Raw genomic sequence first — 11866 nt, forward strand, 5'->3', positions numbered from 1 at the left:
CGTAGACAAAGCGCCTTGCAACGTTTGTTGAAAGTAATTTTCGAATTTCGCCGAGCACGAAAGACGAAATAAAACGTTTCGATCCACGAAACCGTGTCTATATATATATCGTATATGAATTTAGATATACATAGACTTGCTATACGTATGTTCCGATTCTATAAACTTTTTGCAGGAAAGCAGCAACAAAATATTGTTGAAAATAATGTTCCTTTTCTTTGCTCTTCTCGTTGTTCTTGGCATTTTGTGTTTCTTGTTTTTGATTTTTTTTTTTTGATTTTTGTATGGCTTGTTCTAGCTCTATTTCGAAATGTATTTTCGATGATTTCTATTTTGTTTTTCCCCATTTAAATTTAGAACTTGGCTTCCAGGGGGGAAATCGAAATGGCGACTGCGGAAGGGCAGTGGGTTAGCTTGGGGCAAAATGTTTTCGTTTTTCGTAGGGAACTTGATCAGTTCGTCTATGTCTGGACGAATCTATTTTCGCCTTCATTCTCGTTCCGAGCGTTTTAAACAATTCCGATGCGCGCCCAAGCAATTTTTGCCTTAATTTATGAATTTCGAAAATGTGTTTTTCTTTTCAAAACACTTTTTATATTGTGCTTTATTTTTGGGTCTTTGGAAAACAGGAAATATTTGTGTAAAACCGACAAATATTAAAGCCACTGCAAAGAAGTAATGTAAACGAAAGATGTACACTTCAATAAGGCAAAACTGTGTAACTTGGCCAGAATTTTCGCCCGAATTGAGCTGCAAAAGGTAGGCTGTGTGATGTGCCAAGCCAATCGAGCTTAATTCGGGGTTAAAGGCAGGCCATCGATGGTCAGCTTGCTGCGAGTGCGTCAAAGCAAAACAAACGTCATATGCCCCCCTGCGCCGCCCACTGTGGGCGTGGCCTTGTAATGTTCGCTCTACCTGACAACTATTTGTCGCTGCTGTCGTCGTCGTCGTCTGCCCGCCGCACTCCCCCATACACCCCCCTCTGCTGGCGCTGACCCATTTAGGGTTATATATACACAAACAGGCACTCGCATCCTTATCCTCCCTGCACCATATATACATATATATATATATATATAAATATGTGTATATGTATTTATATTTATATATGCTGCATGCAGTCGCACTATGTACGCGCGTATGCATGTATGTATGTAGGTACTGGCACTCATGAAAGCCGTCAGAATTCGCTTACTCCGGAAGGTCCTGCGAAATATTTAAACACCACTGCCCAAGTTGGCCTCAGAGTTGGCAAAGTTTTCGCAAATTTAATTAAATCAACTAACCGGATTACAGTTTCAAATGCGTTTCACATGTATTGGTTGCACATCCCCAAGGATTAAGTGCATTTATTTCAAACTTTGTCGGCCAAAGTAACTTATTTTGTTGCATTAAAGGCAGCTAAACAGCACGAAATTTTGTGCTGCGGAATAAATCTAATCAAATATGCTGAAAGGAACACTTAAAACTGGCAATATAATTACAAATTGTCCTTTTTCACAGAAAGGTGAAGCAATTCAATTAACAAGGCATTTATTTAGCTGAGATCTACTTACTTATATGTAATTTAAAGTCCGAGAATTTTGTTAAATATCTGTATAGATAGAAAATACTTTTTAATTACACAAATACTTGTATGAATATGTAGCTTGTTTTTCTGTGTAAAGGTGGCAAGTAATTTGCTCATATTTATTTTTCATATTTTTGTTTAGCTACAAATGTTAAAATTTGGCAACTTTTTTGTGGTTTCTTTGAAACAAGCTCAATATTTTCCATTGTGGTTTTTATGAAGCAGTTCGTATCTCGGATATTCGCCTATTTTTAGGGACCTGTGTTTATACCCTTGTATTTTTTCTATGGCTTTCCATATTCAACATTGATGACGTGCAGCCGCACGCACACAGACAGCGGTGTTCACACCGATGGCATGCGTGTGCAGCCTGTAGTGTATTTGCACTAGTTTCGCCGCCAGTGACGTCATTGTTTCCACGGCAGACGTCATCAGGAGGCAGCGAGGTCAGTCCATGCAACATGCAACATGGTGCAGGCACAGGAATATGATGCGGATTCCATCTGCACGCGTTCGTGGAAGGGAAAATGGCGCCTAATTGATTGATGGTCCAATAAGCTGAGGTCAATCAAGGGGCCCCAATTTCCACAGCCTTTCCATTCACACTTCTGATAATATTCTCGCTGAGCAACATATCAAATGTATATACTTAAATTGTATCTACTTATTTAGCGTGGCTTTTCAAGTTGAGCATTTGTATAATAATTTAAAATCCGCACTTTTAAAAGTATATATATTAATGTACCATTTTAGTTCTTTGTGCTTTGAGGAATGCCTAATAAAAAGTAATTTTAGCTCAAAATGTTTGTTTTGCATAAAAGGAATGCCAGTTAGGTTTCCCAAAGACATGAATGCAATTGATTTAAATTCCAGAATAATTAAGCATTTTGTTCTTAGTGTTTCTGTTAGTTGTCGGACGTCATTGGTCTTCATTAGCCGCCTCCCAGCTTCTCCACATCCACATCCACGACGAAGGACATCCAAGAAAGGAGGGAGAGGGGCCTGCACAATTTTCCACATTTTCATCGAGTGGCAAAGGGGGTGGTGGTGGTGGTGGTGGTGGAATGGCTGTCACTTCCATTCACTGCTGACGTTTGCCACTCCGTTCCTGCCTTGAAATGCTGCAGTTTTGTGAATGAAAGTCGCCAGCGTCATCAATGGGCCTCCTCCCATGCCGATTGTGGTGGGTGGGCGTGGCGCTATGGCAACAGAAATGTAAAAGCCAGATGAATGCCAGGCGAGTTAAGCTGCCGGGCTGACTGTCTGGCCATGTGGATGCCCAATGTCCTGAACCCATGTCCTGGCCCATGGAAATGTGCACCCTTTGTCCCGTTTGCCACTCAATTACTTCTGACTCGGAGCAGCTTATCTGGCCGGACTGGCAGGGAAAACGGCAGGTGGACACCAGCAATGCAATTTAGATTTCCTTGCATTAGCAGCTGCAATGTAATTGATCCAATCTTCTTCTCTTCTGAGTGCTCCATTGCCATTGACCACAGCTGCAGATTTTCGGCATTGATAAACGCAAAGAACTGAGTATAAAAGGTGCACAAAAGTAAGTTATCAATAAGTATATCATATCGGCTAAACTTATACTTAATATATGGTCATCTTTCTTCTTATACATTTTATATAAAACAAGAGAGAACGCTGTAGTCGAGTTTCTCGACTATCTGATACCCGTTACTCAGCGGGGTGCTACCGCACCAAAAACTGTCAGTGTGAAAATTTCTCCTTTGCACTTCCACTAGCTGAGTAGCGGGTATCAGATAGTCTGGGAACTTGTTTTTTACTCTACGAGTAACGGGTATAACTATTGTACGGTAAGAGCAATCCTACATCTACAGATATAGCAGCATATGGATCAGGAAATCCTTTACTATCGCCAGACACTTGCATGAACAGCAATCGACGCATTCCTAGGAGAGAATCGCCCACAGATTACCGCTCTATATACGATTGTATATATATAGCATATAGTCCGATCTACGGACGCACATAATCGTGTTTGGCATTAGAGCGAAATCCATGCATGCACATCACATAACGCCGAATAATCGGGCGCAGCTATATGGCATGGTGTGGTATACGGAATGGGGTCTATATAGACGCCCATACAATGTATATGTGGCATAATAAAAATACGCAGCTCTACACTTTTGTTCTTTCTATTTTCTTGGCCCGTCTCATTGGCCCGTCCCATTCTCGTTGTTGGCAGCGACAACTAGTCCGTTTGTCTAAAGATATAGCCACCTCCTGGCCATATTCCCACCTACTCTATTCTATACACCTGGTTATTTGGCATCTGGAATTCGCACTGGGAATCGTCATTGTTCAACTTGCTAAACTGTTTGCCTGTTTGCGAGACTCGCAGCGAGACTCGCAAGTGAAAGTTTTGATTTTCTGGCTCCGCTCTAGCTGACCCCGATCTATTTTTAGAAGTGCACTAAAAATAAATGCGAAGGTCGGTACGTAATTGGCTGGGATTTGCTGGGGTTGGTGGGGGGGGGGTGGTGATGTTCAGTTTGGTACTTTCGCAGGGGAAGGGAGCAGGAAGCGAACTGCATAAGGTCAAAGTGCCAACTGCAACCGCAGCAGCGGCAGCACCAGCAGCAGCAGCATCAGCAGCCACCGAATAAAAATCCGTATCGGTTGCGAATCGGGTTGGGTTCGGTTCGGTTTGGTTAAGTTCGGTTTGATTCGAATCGGATCGAAACGAAATGGCCTGGGATCCGGGCTCCATTCATCTGCGGGGCCAATGGGCAATGGCAAACAGGTGTGCAGACACCGTCGACGTCATTGCCGCTGCATGGTGCACCATCCACCTACCATTCCCATCGGTTTCCAGCTTCTCCATCATCCCCTCCATTCTCCAACTTTTGGCCCAGTCGTGCTCCAAATGATAACCAAGTGCCGCACTCCAGGTGCCCAGAAAAGGTGCACTCTTACATGCATCTTATAAAAAACATAGGTAGCATCCCATGGATTGCGAGATTCTAGTTCTTTATAGCTTGAAAAAAAAGTTACCAACTTCGGAGGGCCAAAGATCGATCATACACCCTGACATATGTATAACTTGCATATATAACATATGTAATCGGGGCACAAGATATAGAAATTTCCAAAATGTATGCTGGTGAATTCTTTTGAATTCCTATATATTAAGAACCAGTAGTTTAAGAGCTTATTTGTTGAGAATACTTTAAGGCAAAGCGCAAAGTTGTCCTTTTTGATTCTAAAAATTAATAAAACCAATAATATGAATAAAATATTAATTAAATGATGACATTAAATATATAAAATCAAATTAATATTTCTAACCTTTTTTTTGCTTTGGAAATCACGAATATATTCGTGCCAACTTAAAAGTTTTCGGCAGTCGGGTTTTCCTTTCGGAGAATTTCTTTCATGCCTTGTCCTTTTTTTGTGGCTTTTTGAAAAAATGTCTTCCTTCATTGTCTATAGACGGAGGCTTAGGCGGGCTCTTGCAAGAGGTACAGGACTTACCGACTTTCTGCCATCCGGCCATGCCCCTCGTCCTGCCGCCCCCGCTGTCGCTACGTTTCTCTCTCTTTCTTTCCATCCCCGTCCCTCTTCCGCTCGCCCTGTAATGTCTGCTAACACAGTGACCTAGTGCCGAATGCTAAATGCCGAAATATCCGAGTCGAAAGTCGAAATAACGAGGAGCACGAAGGCTTGGGGCTCAGTGACGTCACGGCTGGCATTCATTCACAGGATGTGAGGCATGCATCCAATGGCGACCGCGCTGCTGGGCTGCAAATTGAGATTTTCATTGAGTAAAGCAAGTATTGGATATCCATCCAGCAGCCAGCATTCAGCAGCCAGCAAGCAGGCAGCATCCTTCGCACAGGACGACCCAGCCCAGCCCCAAAAGAGAACCCCAAACGCGACCCCAGACATAATCTGCAAAGGACACTGTTTGCGACATCAGAGATGGCGATGTGATGCTGGTTCTGCCGCAGCCGCTGCCGTTGCCTCAGTCGCTGCCTCTGCCTCTGCCGCCGCCTCAGCCGACGTTGGGCGCCACAAATTTGAGCCTGGTCATGGGTTTACATTCGCAGTGCCAGCATCTGGGAAAATCAGTCGAAAACTCGTCTCCAAGCCAAACAGTCGTGAACGGCTCCAGCCTGCAAAAGTCGTAATTCAAACTGAAAACCCAAAACTCTGGCGCCAAAACATATGAATATGCATTTTTTTTTCAATTTTTTTTCAAAGTGTGCCGAAAGTGCAAGTGATGTCAGTTCAAAATCGTCATCAGTGGTGTTCGGGGTATCCCCAAACCTCTGTCCTACGTCCGAGTTCCACTAAGCAAGTTTTGAGATCGTTTTAAAAACAAAAACTTGACACGTTGAGCTCGTTTGTGGGATGGTCTACCGCAATTCGAAAGACAGTTGTAACTTAATTAAAAAAGTTCCATAGCATGTGTGTTAATAGTAAGTAATAAAAATGCCAATATATTTATATTTTATGCTTTAATTAACCATAAGTATATGACAGTGAAACTATGTTTTAAGTTCTTATTATTAAATTATTATATTAAATTTGTATTAAAAGTTCTATCATTTTGATTGCTGTTAGATTAAACAGCTGCATTTAATACACTTTAATTCGTAGCTAAGTTAAGTTCCGTTTCTTTGAGCTTTGAATATATTAAATAGAATTTAATATTTTGATAGTTAGGTAAATTTTCACAAAATGAATATTTTGTGTAAAGAAACTTGTATTTGCAATTTGAAATCAATACATTTAATCAGTGTGTGTTTCCAGATAGAAAGTTTAACAAATTCCAGAAAAGGGTAATTTTAGGCGGCTAAATACAAAGGCTGAAATTATGAACAAATAGAAAAAAACAAAAATGTTAATAAATCGTACAAAAAGTGAAATATACTATTCAAAAGTCTATGCTCTTTAATTTTTACCGACAACCTGCGGGGGACAAAACACATAGTTGAGAAGCTAAGTACCAGAACAAAGTTTTTAATTAAAATCCAACTATTTTCAGTTTTCCGCTCGAAGAGTTGCCCTCTTTCAGGCACCTAATTATATTGTTTACGAACAAAACGACCACTTGCACTGAAAGTTCATAATATGTAAAGTTGCCAACTCCGAACTCCTGCAATGTCCAGCTAAAGCAATTTAAACTCGCCTGCCACATTATTCTCTGTTTATTCTCCGCGGAGCGGTGCAGAAAAAATCGCTGCCTACTTTCAGGGGCAGCCCAAACATTGTTGACCCTGCGCCTCCTCGCTGCTGTTGTTGTTCCTGTTGTTGAGGCTGAAACGGGGTGGCGCCCCTTTTCCGTGGTGCGGATGTTGCTGGGCGCAACAGCAACATGTGACGAGCCTGCAGAGGCCATTTACCCGCCGCCGCTGACGTCATAGTCGCCACCGAGCAGATGCTGCGATGTGCAGACCCAGTAACCCAGTGCCGAATCCAAGACGAAGTCCCCCCGAAGACGAAACGAGGCGGCTGCGGAGAGTTGGACGGGGGGTAGAGGGGAGCGATGGGAAAGTGCCTGGAGAAAGTGAAAGCTAAAAAGGCAGGCCACACAGCGAGAAAAACCAAAAACACAGATCAAGAATGGAATTGTTTCCATAGGGTATTAAAAACAAATGTATTCTCAATGCAATCACTTACGAAGATGTCTAAAAGTATGCATTAATATTTTTAATTAATCTCACTTATTACAAGCCCACTTTAAATGCGAAGTTAATTCCATTTTTAACATCACACTATTAAATCGGATGAATATTCCACATTTGAAATGCTATTAAATATTGTAAAAAATATGTATTTAAATTTATCACAGCAAGCCGACTGAAGACCAGGTAAATACGAATTGTCTCAACCCTTTTCATTACTTAATTTGCTTTTTGAAATATTTTTTTACCGGGATTATTTTGCGTTTGGTTTTATTTTGAGCTATTGAAGTGTGGTGAACCATTTCTCTCAGTGCCGAAACAGCAAAAGGGGCGTCTGCAACGTCACGGTGGCGGGGCGAGGTGTCCTAGATTTTCGGGGGCTGCTATTTTTAGACGCACTCCCCGCGCCACTCGAACCACCGCCCAGCGCACTGTTTTCCATTTGCATTTTCCCTTCGCAAGGATTTTTCCGCCATTTCTTTCCGCTCTCGATTATCTTGAAGCACTGTGACGTAGCAGCGAAGGTCGCGAATCCGACCCCACTCCCTGCATTCCCCCCACCACTTCCCGTCCCTCTTCCGCCCCTATCTTTCTGCAAAGGACACGTGTGACGCGCTCACAGGAATTTATAGAAGTATATGTGGCCATTTAATAACAACGTTATTTCATAAATATTGATTATAATCAACTTTGCTAGTCAGTCAAAATAAAAGACTTAATGGATTGCATATGGAATTGGTTTGGTCAAGTTTTTAGAGCATCTAATATTTTGAACATTACTTTAAAATTACTGACAACGGAGTTTAAATAATATATTTACATAAATACTTGAATATCCCTTAGTGGAACCACCTTGAACAGCAAGGTAATTTACTATGAAAAATTTATGTGAAATTGATTAAAAGTTTTGCAAATATCTGATTAGGCAGCCAAGAGAATGAACTTGACTTTAGCACCTGTTTCATTTGGTTAGGAATTTTAAAGTTCATATAATAATACTATCTTATACTCCAGTTTTAATATTTTTACAATTATTATTATGTGCATTTATTGTTGTTTATGTTCTTTAACAATTACCTTTCATATATAAGTAAAATTTCACATTTCTTTAATTGCATTACGCCTACATTTAATGTTGGCACATACAAATTCATTATGAAACACCTCTTAAATTAGTTTTTACATTTCTAATTATTATCAGATTTTTCGAAATTGCATTGCCTTTGGAGCAGTTTCCTGTTCTTGTAAACTCCATTTTTATAAGATTCTCTGAATTTTAATGAATATTATTAAATGTACTTACAGCATGTACCAATTAAACGGATGTTGTGGCCCCCAAACCAAATGTGTGTAATATATTTCGGACATATCAATTATTATTTTTACTTTAGAACAACATCGGGAACTGACAGTTGTGAAAAGCTGTCGGAAATTATGGTTTCCCAAGACGACTAGCGAATCGACTGATCGCCGGCCTCCTTGCCGCAGACAATCTGTCACTTGATACGCTCTAAGCCACCATTACCACCATTACCTTTACCGTTACCTTGTTGAGATTCCCCACTAAACACAGGCACACTTTTGTACGGGCGCTGAGCAGCGAAGCATTCCAAACCCAAACCCAGAACCCCAGACCAAAGAGCAGTCCAAACCCGGAGATGCCATACAAGTGCCACCACTCAGCCGCCGGGAAAAATGTTATTTAATTTTTGTGACGCCCCCGGTTGGGAGAATTGGGGATGAAGCAGGGGTTTTGGCCTTAGCCCACCACCATCACTGATTGTGGCAGTTGCAAGTTGCAGTTGCAGTTGCATATCTCCATTCGGATCATATTTCGCTCAGCGGCACTTTGGCTTCTGGTCAAGAACCTCAAGTATACAGTATATGTATGTGTATGCATATGTATATGTATCTTGGCATATAGAGTAAAGGAAACCTGCCTCAATGTCTGGCTTTCGATTTTTTGGGATTCATTCCTCTTCTGTTTGTTGTTGTTTCGCCGCTTTAGCCTCCCCAACGCAGCTCTGAAAAGTAGGCAGCCTTTTGCGACTGGGACACACACTAATGCGCCCCTAATAATACCACACACACATCTAAGTCTTCGGCCAACACGTACAGGGAAGGTACTTAAACAAGCTGAAGCAAGAGGGATGTTCTGACCACCTGCCACTATAAAAGGTGAACGCCGCACCGAACAATGTCTCAGTTAAATAGCGTTAATTAAGCGACAACCAACGACCAGCCAAAGGATCCAGCTCGTCTGCGAAACAATACATTTTTTTTTAAGTGCTCCGCAGGATAATAGTATAACTTGATCATCACACTACTTTTTTTTTTACGTGATTCAGTGACGAGGATATTAAATCGCACAACGAAAAGGGGAAATGCATTTAGCAATTGAAAATCAATAACCCAACGAGACCCATAAAATATATATACACACATTGGTATATATTATTCAAAAACGTGCCAGGACCCACCGCATTTTAGCCTGGAATTTCGACCATATGTCGTGGGCACATCATCATCACTTATTCAGCACTCGGTTCGGCAATGTCCGTTGAACTGTAATCCCCGCCAATGATGAGTGTGACAGTCGAACAGTAATGGTAGTGATTCACCGACCATGTCGCGAACCGAAAGGTACTTATTGCAGCTGCTGGCCACTGCACAAGATTAGACTTAAGACTCTTGTGCGTGTGACAGCGGCTATTGTAAGAGGCCATAGAAGCAACAACCAGCCATCGTCCCATAATCGAGACCCAGATCGTCGCCCAGAGAAGCCCTAGAGGCCGCAATGCTAATGCAATTATTACAAACGTTTGCCGAAAACAAATAATATCGAAAGAATAGTTCAAAATTTCCAACCGAAAGTGCACAAAGTACCTGAATTATCCATTAGTTTTAAGACTTCCTAAAATTTGAAAGCTCGAAGGACTTAAGGGATTTTCTAAGAATACGTGAGATACGTGGTAATCTATTAACTTAAAATTTATATAATAAACAAAACCTTAGGACTGTATATAATAAAGATGTTCATTATATTGTCAAATGGATTTGCGGTACAACTTTTGTTTTACAAATATTTTGTTAGCAGATTTAGTGCCTTCTAATTTCATTAAAATCCATCACATTTATCTACAAGTTTAATTCAGCTTGAAATGCCGGAAAGTTTTTAGATTATAGACATCCGGATTGCATAGAAAGTATAGGCAAAATTCCATGCATACTAATTTTGTTATTTAAATGTTTTCACATAAATCGCGTGACCGTAAAGTTCATTTCGTAAGAAAGTGGATTTAAATGCATTCTTCGTAAATTTAATACATATTCTAACATGTTCATAGAAGACTGCATTTTTGTGAATTTGCTTATCAGTTTATGTGTTAGTTTCTGTGACATGCATGACATAATGATTACCATATATTACTATACGTCTATTTTTTCTCTTTTGTAAAATAATTTTTACCACTGATCTGAACAAGATGAGTGTGGCCCATTCTCATAGAGCTGTGTGTAAGTTAAAAATAAACAAATACAGATATACATACATATGTACATCGCTAGTTCGGAAAACAAATCAACCATATTCATAGCAGCGAAATCTCAATGGCGCTAGTAAGAATTTGTTAAAGTGTAAGTCACATTTAGTATTAGTATGTTATTGTAATTATCACCAGGTGAAGTCCGTGCGAAATCTCGGAAACAAGCGCATTAGCTAAGTAACAGGTATCTAATAGTCGAGACACTTGACGTAGCTCAAGCTTTTGTGATTACAAAGTTGATACAGAATGCCCACATGGATTTTATTACTCAATCGTTTTGTATTTAATTATTAGTACACGTTAATTGCGTCCTATGAAATTCTCAATGGGCTCGCATACTTGTGGGATCGGAGCTCCTGGCTGAAGTTTGGATGTGTCGGGATTCCATGTACAGTAGATACTAGCTCCGCAGACGCATCGGTGGCTGAAGATACACGTCGAATTGCAGCTGGCACAATATCCGGGACACCTCTGGTTGCATTCGTCATTTGAGCGGAAGCTAAAGGTACTGGGAGTTCGCTCCGGGGTGCATGGAGTTAGGGCGATGGCTGCCTTTATGCCGGTTACTACTGGGCCATAACCAGGAGGATACTTATTTGCCCAAATGATACTCGTCAGCTGTGGCAATCCAAACGCACATGCGCATATGACGAAGAGGATTATAACTCCGAGAACTGCGAATAATTTGAGAAGAAGTGAATATTTGCACAATGTGTTGATTAAAACAGTCTTACTCTTCATTGCTTCTGTATTGTGGTGCTGCTGTGTCGACTACAAATGATTTTGAAACATGATTGTGACCCATTCTTATAGCTTTTTCTTCCCCCAAGAATTGAATAAGTATGAAACAAATAAAGAAATAAATAAAAAATGGTATGAATTCCTGGAAAACGACCAGTGGTATGTGTTTCAGTGATAATAATAAGTATGTGATTTACGAGTAGATTAACCTATTGGGGGTTGCTTTTTTATATACTACGAGTATACATATATACATGCATGCAATCACAACAAAACAGTCGGCTAGATTTTTTAAATTTTTATTTTCACTAATTTTTGCAACATTTCATCTTTAATTATACATACAT

At 40.6% G+C, this 11866-nt stretch overlaps 1 protein-coding gene across 2 annotated transcripts; it reads right to left on the minus strand.

The window, feature by feature from the left end:
* Window positions 1–6046: 6046 nt before the first annotated feature.
* Window positions 6047–11642, minus strand: LOC26535538. 2 transcript variants are annotated; one of them, XM_015190998.3, is made up of 3 exons: window positions 11513–11642; window positions 8537–11452; window positions 6047–6414 (listed from the first exon to the last, which is right to left on the minus strand). In XM_015190998.3, the coding sequence occupies exons 1-2, from the start codon at window positions 11517–11519 to the stop codon at window positions 11079–11081; spliced, it is 381 nt and encodes a 126-aa protein (XP_015046484.1). In that variant the 5' UTR covers window positions 11520–11642; the 3' UTR covers window positions 6047–6414; window positions 8537–11078. The 2 variants fall into 2 exon arrangements, with proteins under 2 accessions (XP_015046484.1, XP_043062835.1); XM_043206900.1 differs by having other exon boundaries at window positions 8537–11519.
* Window positions 11643–11866: the final 224 nt, after the last annotated feature.

This window comes from Drosophila yakuba, chromosome X, assembly GCF_016746365.2.
Source record: "Drosophila yakuba strain Tai18E2 chromosome X, Prin_Dyak_Tai18E2_2.1, whole genome shotgun sequence".
NCBI lineage: Eukaryota > Metazoa > Arthropoda > Insecta > Diptera > Drosophilidae > Drosophila > Drosophila yakuba.